Source organism: Tamandua tetradactyla, chromosome 22, assembly GCF_023851605.1.
Source record: "Tamandua tetradactyla isolate mTamTet1 chromosome 22, mTamTet1.pri, whole genome shotgun sequence".
In the NCBI taxonomy this organism is placed as follows: domain Eukaryota; kingdom Metazoa; phylum Chordata; class Mammalia; order Pilosa; family Myrmecophagidae; genus Tamandua; species Tamandua tetradactyla.
This window is the reverse complement of record NC_135348.1, coordinates 17,577,098-17,595,507: the sequence shown is the minus strand read 5'-3', so window position 1 is coordinate 17,595,507 and position 18,410 is coordinate 17,577,098. Positions and strand designations below refer to the sequence as shown.

Sequence of the window (18,410 nt, the reverse complement as noted above, 5' to 3'; positions counted from 1 at the left end):
CATCCCCAGTAGGTAAGGCCTGACTTTATCAGCAGCATTACGTCTCCATAGCTTACGTCTGTGCTGGTCTTTGGGGCAGTGCCCTCTGTCCTGGCAGGGCCCTCTGTCCTGGCAGTGCCTGGTAAACACGTTCATTTCATAAAACACCGAGCAGGAGTTATTTCTTTGATATCATCCCAGACTCTGAGGCAGAATTTAATTGTGGCTTCTTCTGGTTTCTGCTGCATTTGTCTTATTGTTGTGATTTTTGTCATTTCCTTATGGGTCACCTTTTGTGTATTGAAAGCACCTTAGGGACAACTGTGTCTCAGTTATCTTTCCATCCTGGACGCCTTGGGCAGTGCCCCATAAGCCCCCAGTAGGTGTTGAGTGCTCATTTCTTGGCTGACTGCTGATGGTCCCTCAGCTAACCAAGAGCAGACTGGAGAGTAGAAGACATGTCTTCACAGCCTGTCTAAGGCTGGCACCACACACCTATTGTTAAAAGGGCTATGCATTGATGTATAGGCTCTGAGGCCATCCAGAGGATACTTTTTCCCTCTCTGGTAATATCATTTGATGATTTCTGAGTGTGTTCATTAAAAAATATATGAGTTTTCTTCTTATTGTCTCCTGCCATGACGGAATTGTATTTCATTTCTATATGTTCCTATTAAGAAATAAAGATCCCTGCTCTGTAATAAAAGATGGATTTGGTTTTATGAACTCTAGGGAGAAATAGATACGGAGTTGTAGCCGAGCTCAGGTTTGAATCAGGGATATAGTGTTCTCTCCTCCAAGGAGGCCTTGCGGTGTCTGCCCGGGACCTGTGAATCTGGCCAGGTCCGGGACCTCGCAGGGGCAGGCAGAGCCACGCGAGGTGACGTCTGGCCAGACTCCTCGGCCTCTGCCCACCTCACCCCATCGCCTGCGGTCATTTAAGTTCTCTGTACACCGGGTGGGCGCAGGCCCCGGGGAACCACTGGTTACTGCGGAGCTGGCCCCACGCAGCAGCCGTCTGCTGAGACCCAGGAAGGAGATAGGAGGCCCTGGCACATGCTCCGGTAAGCTGGGGGTGTCCGTTTCGCAGTTCTCTGATCCCAGTCTTACCTCCCGTTTCTCCTCTTTTTCCACTCAGTTTCTTAATGTATGTAAAAGCCTCCTTGCAACCTGACACCGCCGCCTCTTCTCTTGGTCTGCCTCCCGGAGAGCGGAGAGCGGGCGTAGGGGGCTTGCGTCTCTCACATCAGGGGCTCAGAATGTACCTGGTGAACTGGAATCAGGTTCCTCTCAGGTCTAACCTGGACCGCTGTCTGCCCCTCCTCCAAGGCCTGCACAATTGCCCCAGTAATACCCGCAGGAGACCAGAAAGAAGATGATAAAGCTGATGTCTGGACAAGGCTAATGCGTGGGACAGAAGGGCTGTGGGGTCAGGCCTCGGAAGCAAGCGTAGCTGCACATATCTAAGTAAAATATGTTTCTGTCATTGGAAACCTAACTAGATCGCTCAGCAGATTCCAGATTTGGAATTGGCATTGGCTGCTGATGAGAAAATGCAATTGAGGCGCTAAAAGTAAATACACTGAGTGACTGTTAGCCTCTTTCTGCTCTAACAACTAATTCAGTTTTGAAACATCAGAGCATTCACACATCTGATTTGCATCCCCTTCTCGGGTAGCAGGGCCATGATTTAAAACCCTGCCAGCAGAGATGGATGGGTTGCCGTGTCAGAGAGCATGGGGGTGGCCGTAAATGCTGTGAGTTACAGCCTGGTGGTGCCCTGTCAGAGTTTACTGTGAGAGACCAGTGATAAATTCAGCTTTTCGAGGAGTTCTGGGGACAGGGGGAGAGAAGAGGATTGGTTTCTCATATTTGAAGTCCTCCTAAATCATTGTGTTGACATTTTATTTAGAGAAAATGCAGCGTTCGCTTCGCGTACGGCATCTGCCTTTCTCCCCCGCGTTTCTTGGTTTTGCGCAGAAGCATCTAAGCCTGTGGTGGGGTGCTTGCACGTCGCAGGGTCAGAGTTCTCACAGCTGTGATTTTTTTGGTTCAGTCGAAATTTCTGTATTCGAGGCTGAATTCAGGCTTCTGACAGATCTGCCCGAGTTTTTCTCACATGCAGTCTATTGCCAAATGGTGCAGTGTTTGGAATTTTGGCTTGCCCACCCACGTGAGTTCTTTGTGTCTCAGTTTCCTTCTCTGTCAGACGAAGATAGTTATTTTCCTACTTGCCCGGTGGGGAAATGATAGAAGTCCAGTGAGATAATATCTGAGAGAATGTGGAAATCTCCCAAGTCCTGTGGAAATATTAATTACCAGGGAGTACTAAATCCTTTTCTGGAAGGCCGTTGGAGTTCCTGTTTGCTGATTCACCCCTTTATAAAAATGGGTTCCATAAAGCAGTGCCAAATTCCTTTATGGGTTTTTTTCCTGCTTTGAAGAGAATCTCCCGCTAAGATTTGAAATGTACTCATATTATCTCTCACGTATTTGCCCGCATGTCCAGCATTGGGGTGAGATGAATCAGATAAAATGTTATTATTTCAGGCTGTCTGCCCCTTTTGACACTTCTCATTGGATGTTTTGCCAAGGAGAACCACTGCCCAGACATAATCCAGCTATTCTAGACTGTTCAGTCTCTTTCTATTTCTGCTCCTGCATCCGACTCTTAATTCCTTATAGCGGATGTGAAAAACGGGACTTCTGGGACTTCGGAGTATCTGACAACAGCCCTCGAATACCCCTGGGCATCTCTAAATTGACTGTTTAAAACAAACACTATTTTTCAAAAAATGTGCCTAATGAGTGTATTTTTTAAGTTGTAAAAACAAAATAACAGTGACGTTAATAAAACTTTGTTTTTTGCTCTCATGAAACAGACATTTAGAAAATGTTGCTTATAATGTTCTTATCGTTGCAAATGCCTGGGGAATTCCTCAAGTCTGGGTTTTGGTACATGCATCAAAAATTCTAACTGTAATTCTCTATATCAGATTGTTCTCATCGCTGTTTACATTAAACATAATGGATGGAAAGTTGTCTTAAGACTGTGGCATGACTAAGCATCTGGTTTCCGTTACTTTAGACTAAATCATTAATAGCTTTGAATATGTTTCTTCTCAGTTGTGGGCTGACTCAGAATTATAAATATCTGTGGGGGACTCCAAATCTAACCATCATGGCTGTGACCCTTTAAAGTTTTAAAGAAGTATGCTGGGCATGTGTATTTACTATATAAACATGGGAGAAGTTATTAAAATACTAATGTGAAAACGTTCTTCTCAAACCGATGGGCGGTCGAAAGCAAGGAAGGAATTTCAGTGTCATCCTTTCCAAGTACCTGTGAAGATTGAGGATCATTGGCAGGGTGAGGTCCTGAGGTTCTTGATAGTTTTTATTGACGACTATAAATCACCCCCTCATTAAGTGTGAGCCTAACGGATGATGTCATTAACTTGCTTATCTTAAAAAAAAACATCATTTCTTCAGTTCTTCTCCTACTTTAGTAAAATGGTGGTTGGGGTGAAAATCTGAATCGGTTTGTAGTAGAATACAAGGAAAAGCAAACTAAATAGGATTAAAATATAAAAACAGTGGAAGACATTCCATGAATACAGATGAGGTCTCTTGTATTTATTTTTTACTGAAGTTCCGTTTTCCAGATGAGAGACTAAAGAGTCAGAAAATATAAACTGGAAATGGATTAGATGGTCATATCTAAATTATACTCTCATATACATTTGTGTGCTTCCCAAACCATCTGTTTGGAATATAACCTACAGATATTTTCCTGTAAGGAAAGTTTGTTTACATATAAAATCAGTTTTTCCTAATTATGAAGTAAAATATTTTGGAAACTGCTGAAAATTATGAAGATGAAAATTAAACTCCTCCTTATGCTGCCACCCAGAGATAAACGTAATGATTTAGTGTATATACCTGAACATTCATTTTCGTTTTGTGCAAATAGGGGATGTTTTCTCATGTGATTAATATTTATTTGAAATATAATTATTAATGACTGTATCGTATTTTACTATCTGGATAGTAAATCCAGATAGTAAATGGATTAGCATGATTACTAAGTCATTGCCTTATTAGCAGTTTTTATTGCTCCCAAGTTGTAACTGTCAGAACTAAGTTGAGAAGGAGAGAGTCTTATGTGTACCGTTTGGACCCCACTCTGTTCCCTTAGACTAATTTCTTAGTAGGTTTCCTGGATCAAAGGAAATCCTATAAAAAGAGTGTTAGGAAATTTGATGCATATTGCAGAAATGCTTACTAGAAAGGATATTTCAATTTAAGTATTAACATTCACTAGCAGCTTCCAGTATGATAATTATTTAACCTAATCAGTCAGTCCTGGGAGAGGAAGCCCTGTTCATTTCATACTCACATCGTCCCCATGGAGCGGGTCCTCTTATCCCCATTGCACAGATGAAGAAGCATGCACAGAGAGGTCAGGTGACTTTTCCAAGGTCACACAGAGAATGAATAGAGGGAATTCAGAGTTCATTTCCTTTCTAAAACTTCCAAGGCTTTTCACCTGTAATATTTGTATTTCATGATTAGCTATCCAGAGAACAAACCCCTTATCTTTACCACTAGAAATTAATGTTTCTAAATTAAACCTTCAAGTCTCTTGGAGGACACACGGTACTTTGGTGGACGCTTCGTATATACCGTCTCTTAGGCTCCCAGGCACCTCACATGTAGTAAGCACTCAACACAGGTCGGTTCCCCTCCCCCAGCCTTAGAGGCAGCGCTGAAGCCATCCCTGCCAAGCAGCTACTTTTCCCTGACTGTTCTGGAGGCAGGCAAGCCCGTTTATTGTACTCCTAGGCCAGGCACTTTCTGCAGAGGTGGAAAATACTGTCATTTTCACATTTCACGCAATCATGCAAGATCTCTGAAAAGTTAAAGCTTTAAAACACAGCCATCAGTCAAGCCGTTAACATTACAAAAAAGAGATTTCTTTTGAGTTTATTAGTAAATCTATCTGCACCCTTTCTGCCTAATTCCAAAGGCCCTTTTTGCAAATCATGGAGGGAAGAAAAACCCCAGCAGCTTCTGACTGATGACAGGCTTCTGTTCCAGGTCTGTGAATATCCTGATGGAACCAAGTCTCTGAAGCTGGGAGACTTCGGGCTGGCCACGGTGGTGGAGGGGCCTCTGTACACCGTCTGTGGCACGCCGACCTATGTGGCGCCCGAGATCATTGCCGAAACTGGGTGAGACTCGGTGATTTCACTTTGGTGGGAGAAAGTATCTTTTTGCTGCCCCTGATGCTTGCACTGCACATGCCTCACGGGAACGCGAGGGTGGGGAGGTGACCTCACCCTCAGAACTCGAGCTGGGGCCCATGTGACCAAGAGCCCTAGGCCTGAGCTTGTCCCAAGGCCGGCCTGGGGAACGCGGAGGTGGCCTCCGGGATGGTGGTGAGGCTGGGAAGAAAGCATGAAAGGGTAGTTAATTCCTCTGCGTGAAATGAGCGGTTTGACACCCAAAAGCCCCCTCCTCTGGACCAGCAGCACCGGTTCTCCAGCCGGGCGGGCGGTCCCTGCTTGCCAGGTGAGTCACGCCACTTCTCCTCTCCCCGCCAACCTTTTTTCCGCAGCTACGGCTTGAAGGTGGACATCTGGGCAGCAGGCGTGATCACATACATCCTTCTCTGTGGATTCCCACCTTTCCGAAGGTCAGTATCCCTTCAAGGGTCAAGATTTGAGTTGTAAAGTGTCTCCCTGTGATCACGAAGCAGATGCTTTTCTCCTGGCAGTCAGGATGCAGAAACGTCAGTAAAACCTCGTATAGACACATCTTTACTTTTTATCTAAATTAAAAAAAAACAAAACTATTCTTTGGCCAAAATTTTTGATATGGTTTAAAGCCTCTGCTCTGCGAATGACCCTCTGAGTTCCTTGGGGTCAGTATTTCCTAAAGTACACGCCTCGCGCGGGGTTTGCGGTTCGGATCTCGGTCTTTGAAGGCTGGAGCGAGGATGTAAAGATCCTTGGAAAGCAGTCTGAATCCTTTCACATAAACCCTTTCCAGGTCTTGGTAGTGGGCTCTCCTGCCTCGCATGTAGTCGGTCCAGCAGCCGCTTGATGGCCTGGGATGGCTGTACTCGCGCGTCGGGCAGGTGGCCTAATGTCGGCTGGAACACATAGGTGACCTGGCCGCGTGTCTCTCCTCCTCGGGCCCAGCTCATGGGAGGTGGAGGCAGGATTCCCAGAGGCAGCCAGGGAGCGGGCAGGCCGCACCGAGCGAGCACTCCCAAGACTCCGCCTGCATCACCGTTGTCGGTGTCCCGTTGACCACACCTCGTCAGATAGCTGAGCCTGGAAGTGTGCAGAGATGGAGGGAGGGGCGTCCTCTGGGGCCATTTCTGCAGTCGCTGGCCCTGGCTGGTTTGGTTGATTACCTGTTTGGGGAATGAGGCTAGTGTGGAGGGATAGTGTGTTTTGATCGCGGGTGACCCTAGGGCAGAATTCCCATCCTTGTTTTTTTTTTTTTACATGGGCAGGCATCGGGAATCGAACCCGGGTCCTCTGGCATGGCAGGCAAGTGTTCTTGCCTGCTGAGCCACCGTGGCCCACCCCATCCTTGTTTAACCCACGTTGAGATCAGATGAAAAAGGTACCGGACTCTGTTTCGGAGGAATGCATGTTCACATCTCCCTCTAGTGTTTCCCTTTGCCACTGCTGCTTGGGAGTTTTTTCTTTGACTTTGGTTTTTTTGTGTGTGTTTTATTTTTACGAAAGTGAGAGACAGAACTATATGTGTTTGTCTTGGGTCGCTAGCCAGTGGACAGCAGCTTCTCTATGGGATCTGGAGAACAGTCTGGTCCGTCAGGTGTGGTCAAGCTGTGCTCTGAGGCTGTGCTCTTTGTCGGTTATGTTCAGAAACACGCCATCAGCCTCCAGGGAGAGCTGACTTTGAAATTTAGGAGAATGCTTTTCCTCTTTCATATCCTGTTTCTATAACGTTAAATACTAGTTATAAAAACATCTTCATTGCATATAGAGACATTCTGGATAGATTTTATAATCTGATATAAAACAGAAATTCATGTAGCAAGTGATGGAAGTATTTTAAATAATAATAGATAATTATGGTATAAAATAGCTTATGTAGATCAGTTTGTACCTAAAAGCCCTTCAAACAAATACTTCAAAATGTTTCCTTTGTTTTACATTAAAGATGACTCTATTCTAAACCTTTTAACTTAAATTATTACTAGGAAGTCACAATTTCAGCTTCTTCAACTGTAACATCTCTCAGTCTTCTTTCAGGTTTTTCAGATTTTAGGTTTAGCTTAGTATGTACTCTCCTTTTTTCCAACATCACATTTATTGTTACAGAGGAAACTGATTTTTCAGAGGCAACCAACATCTTAGTTGATGCTGAAACAGTTTCATGTGTAGGGTCACTGTCAAAAAGTATTATTTGTGTAACTGTGCAGAGGGTTTTGGGGTTTCACTGTAACAAAGATATAAAAAATGAAATGTTGGAACATCTTTTGTGAAATAGCTTTCGGTGTTTTCAGATTACCTTTTCTGCCCTTTGACAGCTTGTCACTGAAAAGAGAATGTTTGCAAAGTTTTGTTATTTTTTGTGGTTTTCCTTAATGGACATTTTTAGACTTAAAGTACTTGACCCAAGGGCTGTTGTTTTAAAATTTAAAAAGTGCCCTGAGACGTGTCTGCCAGATTATAGAATATAAATGTGTTAATAAATCTGGCATAGATTTAGAGTAGCTTTTTTACTGAGGAGGATAACCTTTCTTGAGCTTTCTGCTTGTCTGTTGATGGGCAGCCCAAAACTCCCAAAGCTTTTGCAGTTCACAGCATCGATCCTTTTAAGTCCCGTTCTCACTGCTGAGACACCTAGGGTTTTGCTTGTTGACTCAGCTGTTTTGCCAGGAACCCATTGCTGTAAATGACTGCTGCAGACACAGCCTCCAGCTTCTTAGCTGTCTACTTATAAAATAAAATTTAAAAAGCTATTTGTGATTCCAGAAGAAAATAAAGGGGAGAGGAGTGGAGCAATAGAGGAACTATTCTGGAGCTAGTTAATTATTCAGTATCTTCTTCTAGAGCTGTCTCCTGGGCTCCTCTGGTGTCCTGTGGATTCTGTGAAATCTCTTTATGTTCTTAGGTGTGTCCTTCCCCTATACTGAACTGAATTCAATCAGCAGGAAAATAACAGTGAAAAGAAAAGAAAGCATTTTAACACCCAGAAAGAAACAGTTTGTGAGCACTCAAAGAAAATCACTTTTCAGGAGAGCGGTTGAGCTTTCCTGCCTTGCCTGGTTGTCCTGGCTGACCTGTGCTTCTCGATTTGCCCCTTGGCTCAAGCACCTCGGACAAGCAGGCTCTGACTGCTCAGGCAGGCTGGACAGTCAGGGGTTCTCACAGAGCTCACGGACTCCATTCTCTGATAGAACGGGAAGGAGGTAGCCACATCATCCTACGGCCCAGAATTTGTCTCCAGAACTGCCCTAAACAGTCTGTTTCTGGGGACACCACACCAGCTTCCCTGGCCCTCCTTGGAGGGAGCTGGGGGTGTAAGGTTAGGGATTTCCAGCTCCTGAATTCTTCCCAGGTTTTCACATCTCCGTGGAAACTTCCATAGAAAGTCACATCATTTATTTATTGGGCACCTGCCGTGGGTGGGGCTGTTAGTGCAGGCTGGGGAGAAAAGCCCACCTGTGAACAGCCCGTGGGGGGTTGGCTCCACCTGTGCAGTTCCAGTTGCCCTCCTTGATGGGCTCTTTGCCCCAAGCTGAGCTTAAGTGAAGTCAAGTTCCCAGGATGAGCTAATTATGTCATGAATGCTTTATCTTGATTTTGAATTCCTTATGACTTTTTCTTTTTGTAAAATATTTTTATTGAGATTTTGTCACGCACATACAGTCCATCCAAACTACACAGCCAGTGGCAAACTGTATCATCCCATAGTTGTGTGTTCATCATCATGATCACTTTTAGAACATTTGCATCACCCTAGAAAAAGAAATTAAAAAAAAAAATCATACATCCCTTACCCTTTACCCCTCCCTAGTATTTCCATCTACCCAATTAATTTTATCCCTCCCCCCATAATTTATTTTTTGTCCTTACTTTTTTTACTCAGCTGTCCATATCCTGGATAAAAGGAACATCAGACACAAGGTTTTCACAATCACACGGTCACATTGTAAAATGTATGTAGTTATACACTTGTCTTCAAGAATCAAGGCTTCCTTAAGACTTTTTCACATGTTGGCCATTTCACTGATCTTGGGCTGTTTTCTTGGAAAGAAGAATGCAGGGGCCTCTGCCTCAGGTTTGGTGTTCTTTCCACCTGGTCGTGGCTGTGACGGGTTATGGGAGGGAAGAGGCCACATTTTTTTCTCAGATAAGCGTTTACATTACTTGTGGATTCTGTTTCCCCTTGACCCGTTGTCTCCTCTGACTACCAGGCCAATGGAAATGTGCTCTGAGGCTCATTTTCTAAAAGAAGAAATTTCTCATCACAAGTGCAGTTGAGATACACACTTGAGGGACAAAATGCCCAAGCCGTTTCAGTGCCTGCGAGCGCTGTACTGATAAGAACAAATGGTGACTTTGATGCTTCCTTCGTTTCTTTGTTACTGGCTCAGTGAGAACAATCTCCAGGAGGATCTCTTCGACCAGATTTTGGCTGGGAAGCTGGATTTCCCAGCACCCTACTGGGATAACATCACAGACTCGGCAAAGGTACCCAGAGACGCGCTTTCCCGGGTTGTGTATGCCGCAGGGTCGGTGACCCGCCGTTCTCTCCCTGCCGTCTGTGGCTGTACCGCTCTCAGTACTAAGCCCCTGGGGTCTTGGTCACTTTTTTAATGTGTGGTTTTTATTTAAGTTCCTCCCATAAAATAGACTCAAAAGTTTTTAACCAAATTCTGAAAGCTGGACTGGCTGTCTCCTTGGCTTTTCCCCTCTCACTCTCATGCTCCTCTAAGATCTAAACGTTCATTCTTCCATTTGTTCAAGTGATATGATTGGACACATGAGCATTTAGGAATGCGCTCAGGCCCACCACCCTGCCGGGAGGAGAAATAGTGCACCTTACACGGTGGAATGGCGACGACGACCTGAACTCCAAGGGGAGGCCGTCCAAAGAGCACCACCGGGAAGGGGCTCCCGTAGGCTCAGGGGACGCAATCCTGTCTTTCACTGCTACCGAAACCACACAGGGCGCTGTGCCACGCGCGGGCCGGGTGGGCGCCCGCAGTGTAGGTGGTAACGGCTTTTAAGCGCAAATGGTTGAGCAGCTATTCTTTGAAGTACTTGGTACAAACTCAGATTTTTATATTTGTATTTCCCCTTTTCTCCTCCCATGCTCTTTTTTTGTCTCTTTCAGGAATTAATCAGTCAGATGCTTCAGGTTAACGTTGAAGCCCGGTGCACTGCGAGACAAATCCTGAGTCACCCCTGGGTGTCAGTAAGTAGCTGCATTTGCTGGCGAGTGTCCACATGCACTATGGCCAGCAGCACGTGTCCCTGCCGTGGTTTCTGCATGTGCAGAGTTCTGCACCTGACCTCCCCTGCCGAGGAGGAGGCAGTTGGCGTCAGGATCCCGGAGTCTTAGATCCTGCTGGGATGAGGGGCCTGGGCCGGTCATTCTCCCTTCTGGGGTCTCACTGAGCCACCTGCAAAATTCAGGGATTGGCTGAGATGTCCTCTAATGCTTATCATTTCTTGCATTCTTTGGCTCTGGGGTCTGGGAGTTTTCAGGATTTCCCTAGAGGCCGCAGCGTTTCAGATTCGGTCTCTGGTTTTAAGACACCTGGTTGTAGGAGACCTGCCGACGAGGGGAGGCGGAGGCACGGGCTTTCCGGGAGCAGGCGGGAAGGCGTGCGATGTGGACCAGATTCCCTTTGGGCTTAGGTGGAGCCCCCAGGTGTGGGGTGGACCTGGTCCATTAAATGGTGACGTGGGAGAGTTTGTCTTTCCCTCATTCCCGGAGCCTCCAGGAAAGCAATGCTAATTTCCTTCGCCAGGGGCCTCTGTGGCCATCAGGGCACTGTGTGTATCCCTCCGCAGCCCCCCATCTTCCTGCCTGGGGCGCATCCTCTCCAGGTCTGCCCACTGCAGCTGGGTGGCTTGGCTCCCGGACCAGATGGCTGTGAGATGCCACCAGTTTTTTAGGATTTGTGAAGACTAACAACTGAATTCTTGATTGAAATGATCAACTGCTAGTTCATTTTGATGTTTCCGTGGGAGAGAGCTATACTAAATTTTGTGGCATTGGTGCCTTGCGGAGAGGGTGTCAGAAGCCTGGGACGCTTGTCCCTGGTTGGCGACCCGTGCATCCGGCCGCAGCCCCGGGGGCCGGTGCTCGGTGGAGGGTCTCAGCGCGTGGGGCTGCTCAGCGGTGGGAGGCATTGCAGAGAGACCCGCCTTCCGTAACCTCATGGCCCAGTTGGACCTGTTTAGCAAGAGGTAGCGGGTGTTGTGTGACTGTTAACAGAAAGGCACCTTGGACGTGAGGCTCAGGATCATCGCATTGGATTCTTTTCTCTCCCCGCAGGACGATGCCTCCCAGGAGAACAACATGCAGGCTGAGGTGACAGGTAAACTAAAACAGCACTTTACTAGCGCACTCCCCAAACAGGACAGCACTGCCACGGGGGTCTCCGTCATCATGGTGAGTGGGGCACATGCGGCCCCATGGGAGGCTGCGGTGTCTGCCCGTCTCCTGAGTCAGCCTTGAATCTTTTGAAGTCAGTGGCCAGGAACTTCTCTCCCATGGGAGCCGGCACCTTCCACGCTCCTGTCCTCACCTGCGCTGTGAGGTGCACCACTGGCCCCCAGGCCGTGGCGCTGGGTCGGGACAGGGGCCCACTTGGGCCTCCGGGCAGCTGCTTCTCCTCATGTCTGCTTCTCATCTGGTCAGCGGTTCCCAAGGCCGGGTGGGACTCCCAGCCTGGGGGCATGGCCCCCGCCTGCTCAGGGCTTCAGAGATAGAGTATTTGAGGCACGAATGAGTCTTTGGGACTTGGGATGAGGGACAGCCAAAGTTAAATTTCATAAAGATAGAAAGACAGCATGGGGGCTTTTAAAACCATGGAACCATGCAGAAAACATTAGTTTCAGGATTGACGGCATTTCATGAGCTGGCTAGTAACAGTGGTCCTCATGGTTTTTCAGACCTTCCTTCTTCCACAACTTTTTAAAAGCAGCTTACCTAAGTCCATAAGCAGAAGAAATTAAAATGCAAAGTTACGTTAAAGTAAGCGAAGCCAAAGGGAAAATGACGGCAGGAAACATAAGCTGGAGCCGGGAGTGAGGCCAGTGCCCCACAGTCTGGCTGTGCCTCAGCACTTGTGAGAGTCGGGCCGTGGGGTCAGCTCTGGGCACCTTCCCTTCGGGACCAGTGTCCAGGTACAAACCAGCAGCCCCTCTGGGCCGCCTCAGTTCCCATCTCAGGTTGCAGGCTGGGGTCGCTTTCACAGGAACTAGGGAGTTAGTTGGGTCAGCTTCAGAATCAGACTTTTAGAGGCGACAGCAGCTGGGTTTTTAGCATCTTGGCCACCCCTGGCCACCTGGGGTTGGACTTGTACGAGGCCACCTGTGATGCCTGTGGGTGCCTGACCGCTGGTGACAGGTTGTCCCCACAGTGCCTTTGCACTTACCTCCGGACAGGCCTCTCGGCGTCTGAGGAAGATTGCATTTGCTTCCTGCTCAATTGGAGGGAAAACAGATGTGTGTTTTCATAGCATGTTGTAGTCACCCCACCAAGGAAGGTGTGGGTTCCAGATGGAACCCCCCATCTCCCCACAGCCACGCTTGTTGAACCTGAAGTGCTCTGGCACATTTACTCAGCGTCCCCCACGTTCTCAGTGCCCTCCCATCTCCCCTTTCCTTCCACAGTTACTTGGCAACCCTCTGTATGTTCTTGCAACTTCCCTACAACCCCCTCACTGGAAAATGCACCCCCCCCCCATATTTTCCTCCCAGATGTGTCTCCCTCCTAGACAGAGCCTGAGTTTGCAAACTCACTTTGACACTCTGCAGGATTTTGCTCCATGCCAAGTTAATGGGATGTTCTCTGGAGCTGTAGGCTTTTCTAGCACTTTAGCAGTTTGCCGCTGAAAGCCTGAGAAAGAGTTGGCACAGAATTACAGCTGTAATACTTTGAAAAGAGCCATCTCGATGGAGCCCACCACATGAGAACATTTTTAGGTGATTGATTATGCAGTCAGCATTGATGGAGAGGCCACGTGGTGTGGAGCCCTGCCTTATGCTACCATAAAAGTCAGGTTCTGGGAAAATTTAGAAAAATGAAAACATTAAAATTGGCACCTGGGCTGTGTAATGGAAAACCTTAAGAGAGATTTGTCAGACTCAGATGCTTAATAGCTGAATATTAGTTCATCACCACAGTCTCCTAAGGGGAGGGACCGTTTGGGACTCCGTCCAGGGCCTTGAGTGCGTTCCCTGTCCGTGCCCAGGTCACCTCTCAGGGCCACGTGGCCGTTTCCAGTCCAGTTCCAGCCCTCCGCGCTCTACCCGGATGTTTGTGTCAATGAACAGCCCTTTAACATTTGGAATTCCAGTGGCGATTGTCCAAGATGATGTGTTTACATGTGTGTTGCGTTGTCATTTTGCCTGTGTCGACAGGTTCTGTGCAAACCCATGTTCCCTACACAACTCTGCGGGTTGTTGGCTCTGAGGAGCTGCGGAGTGACAGGACCCATTTGGGCCTACACGAGAAACCAGATGAGCCTGCCCCCAGCAGGGCCGAGTCTCCGCCGCCACGGGCCTGCTTGGGGACTCTGGCGTGTCCCCAAAAGCAGTGGCTGGGAGAGGCCCTCCAGGTGGAAGCTGTGCTCCTTCTCAGCGGCTCAGGACATGGCCTGGGGCATGGTTGTGTGGGGGAAGCTTGCCACGCTTCTCTGCCATCATCCTCTTCACCAGTTCATATTTGTCTGTGTTTCCTGTACTTGGGATCAATTTTAAAGTTTTTATACTAAAAGCAGTTAAGCACAAAATTACTCTATACTTTGAAAAAAAAAATTAGTCCGTACTTGTATGCCCTCATAATTGCAGTGTATGAGACTGCTGTGGTTTCCTGCAGGTACAGGCAGGCGTGGGAATAGTGAATAAATATCTTGAGGTTGGGTCATTGGGTGACGGTCATATCACTTACAGATAGAACTTTCCTATCCCGTCACCCCTTACGCTCTTTCTCCCTTAGGCCCCAAAGTTAGTGGCTGAGGCTCTAGTGAGAAAACCCTGGGCTGGGAATAGTAAATAACGGTGAAAGAAAGTTAAGTTGATGCTGTTGTCTACATTTTATTTGACAGTTTGATTTGACAGTTTGAGAGAGACCTCAGTTTCACTTTTTACCCTGTTGAGACTTGGGGAAAACCTGAAGCAGAATCCTGGTATTAAATAAGCTGTGCTTGCTGAGAGCAACTTCTAATTTTCAGCTCCTCCTAAATCTGCTTGCTTGTCTCAGATTTCTGACACCGTCCAGCTCTTGGCTTCTTGTTGATGTAGGTTTCTCTGTACCTACTGACATCCTTTCAGCCAGGCACGCACACCCTTTGGAAAACTTTGATTTATTTGAATACTTCTCAGCTTGCCGCACTGCTGCCTTTCCCAGATCGGAGCTGGCGAGTGGAAAGGAGAAGGATTCTGGTCATTCTCCCACTAAATGCTGTTTTTCACTTGGGTAAAAAGCATCTTTTTTGTGAGTGACAGCATAAGACAGGTACCTCGGTGAAGGCTTTAGTTGTTTTTCTTCCATCCATTTCTAAAGATGCACTTTAATCAGTAAGACAGCATCAGGTCAACTAGCCTTTGGAATAAGAGAATTATACTGCGTAAGGTTTTGCTTTAAGAGAGGCCTATGGTTTGGGATTACACTTCCATTTCCTTTAGCCTACTTAAGAAAGGACAGTGCATTGCAGGACAGATTTGCTGTGTGTCCTGCAGGACCCATCCCAGACGCAGTGACCGGAAGAGGCCACCTTGTGGCAGCGAAGGGAAATAGAAGAAACCATTTGCCCTGCATCTCCTGGTGCAGGCTTGAGAAAGGATGAGCTAAGATGGTTTCCCTGCTCAGGGATATGTGCTTCTTTTCAGGGGGAGATGTGGGAATGATTTGGGCTTATTTCCTTGATTTAAGCTAGACAACAATGTTTCAATTGTGTTGCTTCTGTTTAAAGTAAGTCTAGTTTCTGTCCCCGCTTCTCTCCCCCCTTCTCTCGCCTCTCCTGCCGCCTGCATTGCTTCCCCATGACTAGGTCCGAGGCAGTGGTATGTACTAACCGCGCCGCAGAGCTCTGCTATGCTGCACACATGCGTGTCCTGATTTACGGGAAGAGAAGAGGAGAAATCATTCTGGGATCGTCTGGTCTCTGCTACCCCCATAAGAACTTCTGTGGCAGGAAAAACCGTACCTACCTTTTCTGGGTTTGCAGAGCTGTTGCGGAGGCAGAGGTGGCCTCTCTGACCTCCCCTGCTTCTAGGCACTTGAGAACTTATTAAAGGGCTGTGCTGAGATTTTTAGATTGGGCTTTTCCACAGTTCTCTCTTTCCCAGGTAACTGATATTTCCCTTGTAAATTGGATAACCCTTGTGCTTGGAAGGGGTGTGAGAACACCAGCGCACAGCCGGCCCGCAGGCACTGAGGCGGCCGGGAGGGTGAGCGCAGTTTGCACTCGGGGCTTATTTGCACTTTGTCTGCACTGACAGGGTGTGCGCTGGGTTCCCTCGCGGCCTCTTGATCTCCATCCCTTTTCGATAGGGGCCCCTGGGAGCCGAAAGCCCCCCCACCCCCACTCCCGCCCGTGTTCTGGGAAACCGGGCCAGATAGCAGCTGGACACGCAGGATGAGTCAAGGAAGGAATGAAGACCAGGTCTCCCCCAGTCTGGGGCCAGAAAGCAGGAGGATTCCCTCACATTTTTGTGGCGCTTCCTGGGCCCCCTAAGGAGCTGCTCAGATTAACAACTCTGGGGTATGAAAAGCTAAAGAAACCCTCACTCAGAGAGATGAGCCAGTGAGGAGCTCACAGAGGATTTAACAAGTGTTATTTCAAAATGATTAATACCACACCATCTGGCTCCTGGGCCTTTCCTAAGTTGAACAGCCACTTGGGTTGTAAGGGGAGGGCTTGTTTGTGGGACATATGAGTAATTTTGCAATCTGAGACCTTTGTTTAGAAAAGTAAATTTTCAGAGACTGAGCACCGTTGTAGTGCTTGCTTGCGGTCTCAGAAGTCTTTTTGGCTGAAGCTCTGGGGAAGGAAGAAGCACCCAGATGTAGGTGTGGCACCAGGCTAAGAGAGAAGTTGGGGTGGCCGCCCAGTGCTCGCTGGCACTGACTTTTATTCTCCTTGGGCCACAGGTCCTGCCTGCAGGTTAGTAATTTCTCCAGGTCTCATAAGGAGCAGAGGTCAAGTGCAGCCCATTCCCTGGGGAGTAGGCCCCCTCAATCCATGTCTCCTTTTTAGGCTTCTGGTAGAAAAGAAACCCCGAGTTATTTCTCCTCTTCTGTTCCTGGGTCCTGTGCATGCCCTGTTGTGCCCTCTGGTTGTGCTCTCTGTGACCCAAGTCTGGGCCGGCATAATGTGGTGTCTCTGCTGGTTTCTCCTCAGAACACAGCTCTAGATAAGGAGGGCCAGGTTTTCTGCAGCAAGCCTGCCCAGGACAGCAGCAGAGCTGGGATGGAGCAGCTCCCTCCAGTTCCTCCCTCAGCCGAGGAGCCTCCTGTGTCTGGGCCAGCAGCTCTGCCTCCTTCCCCGCTGGAGTCCCCCACGCCCCCCTGCCCCGCTGCTGCCGCAGGCTGGGAGCGGGCGGGGACCTGGCGCCGCCACCGGGACTGACCCTGCGCACTGGCAGAGCCCACGCCAGGCGGGGCACCTCTCCTGCTGGGGCTGCACCACCCACCCCGCCCTTCACCGAAGGAGCCTCCTTGTCCTCGCCGCTGTCGGTTTGCCGGCACCCCTGGGCGCTGCCTGGGAACTGGGGCCCAGCACCGAGGGCCTGGCTTCATCTGGAGCTCCGGGCGCAGCCCTCCAGTGCCTGGGAGTGTCTCTGCAGCATCAGCCTTGGTGACAGATATTTGGAGCGGCTCATTCTAAAATCATTTGTGTTTTCGATTTAATGGACTTTTTACAGCTTCACCAGGAGAATGTGAAACTTTTATCCAGCATCAAATGAATTTTTGTAGGACAACTTTGGATGAATCAAGACCTCTCCCTTCTTTAAATAAACTGGAGGTGTTCTCTTTTTTCTTACAAAGAACTTGGAACTGCATTTGCTCCTTTGTGGGTGTCCAGCTAGAGGTGGCAGGACACTGTCCTTGTGGGGTGGAGGGGACTGGCTTTCTAGTATAAGAAATGTGCACGTAAGAGGACAGTCTGGTCGCCGGATCCTAATTCCTGGCGTTAGAAGGGCTTTCGGGTGCCCGGAGTCGACGTCGCGGTCAGCCCGCCTGCGGCGCGGGTGCCGGGGCGGCGCTGGGTGTGGTTGCGCACCACGCGGGAGCAGGCTGCTGTCCCCCCCCCCCCCCCCACGACCTTCCGTGCGCCCCCCGCTTCTTCCCATGTGTGTATTAGGAAACGCTAATGAGATTTTCTGTTGGGATTTTTAATGAGAGCCTTGGTGCATGCGGTGTCACCCTGGCCTGCCTCTCTTCCCGGCGCGCCGCTTCTTGCAGAGGCGGGAACTGGGTCCTGCGGCGCCCGCGGCGTGTCCCCGGCCATCGGCCTTGCACCTGACGCGCTGGGCACACGGGACCGCGCCGGGAAGGTGCTCGCGGGCTCCTCTGTGACTCGCCTTCCGGAAGGCTGCTGGCAGTTTTCCCGTTTTTTCCACTGCCCTGCGCTTTTTACTAATTGTACATAGTGTGTTTGTTTTATCTGCTCATCTTCTAAGCCAGTGGGCCCTGTAGTTCGTTCTCATTGTTAGTTTGCCTTCTACAAGTGTACCCGACCTGCAATAAACTCTTCCTTCTCGAGAAAAAGTGACCTCAGGGTGGGCGAAGGTTTCTGTGTCTGGTTTGGAAAGGATGTGTGATCGCCGCACGGCCCCTCCGTCCTGCTCCTGGCCGGTGCCGGCGGCCTTGCAGAGTCTCGGCGCCCTGAGCGCGCGGGGGTGCGGGGTGGGGGCAGTGCTGGGGAAGGCGCGGGCTGAGTCTCCATCGAGGATTGTTTGGCGACGAGAGAAACCCATGTAAGGAAGGCTCAAGGATAAGGAGGGGTTATTTCATGTACAGTATGGAAGCAATGGCAGGAAGGGCAGGCTTTATGGAGCTGGGGCAGCTGCTCTCTTAGAGGCCATGCGGCCACCTCTCTCGGCTCCTTTCAGTGCACTGCAAGGTGCAGCTTTCTCTGCAAGGCTCTGTGTTTCTGGCCCCTCAGAATGTCTGCCCGCCTGTGGCTCTGGCCT

The 18,410-nt window shown here is 48.8% G+C and overlaps 1 protein-coding gene across 7 annotated transcripts in view; it reads left to right on the top strand.

The window, feature by feature from the left end:
- The window catches only part of DCLK2 (doublecortin like kinase 2), a 204,130-nt gene extending 186,145 nt beyond the window's left edge, over positions 1 to 17,985 (top strand). For 4 of the 7 annotated variants that reach the window (XM_077139847.1, XM_077139846.1, XM_077139849.1 and 1 more), the window contains 6 exons: positions 5,080 to 5,213; positions 5,600 to 5,677; positions 9,626 to 9,722; positions 10,369 to 10,449; positions 11,539 to 11,655; positions 16,616 to 17,985. In XM_077139847.1, the coding sequence (XP_076995962.1) occupies positions 5,080 to 5,213; positions 5,600 to 5,677; positions 9,626 to 9,722; positions 10,369 to 10,449; positions 11,539 to 11,655; positions 16,616 to 16,843 (735 nt within the window). In that variant the 3' untranslated portion in view covers positions 16,844 to 17,985. Of the gene's footprint in view, positions 1 to 5,079; positions 5,214 to 5,599; positions 5,678 to 9,625; positions 9,723 to 10,368; positions 10,450 to 11,538 lie in introns of all 7 variants that reach the window. The other 3 variants (XM_077139850.1, XM_077139851.1, XR_013167469.1) reach the window with 2 other exon arrangements.
- The last annotated feature ends 425 nt before the right edge of the window (positions 17,986 to 18,410 follow it).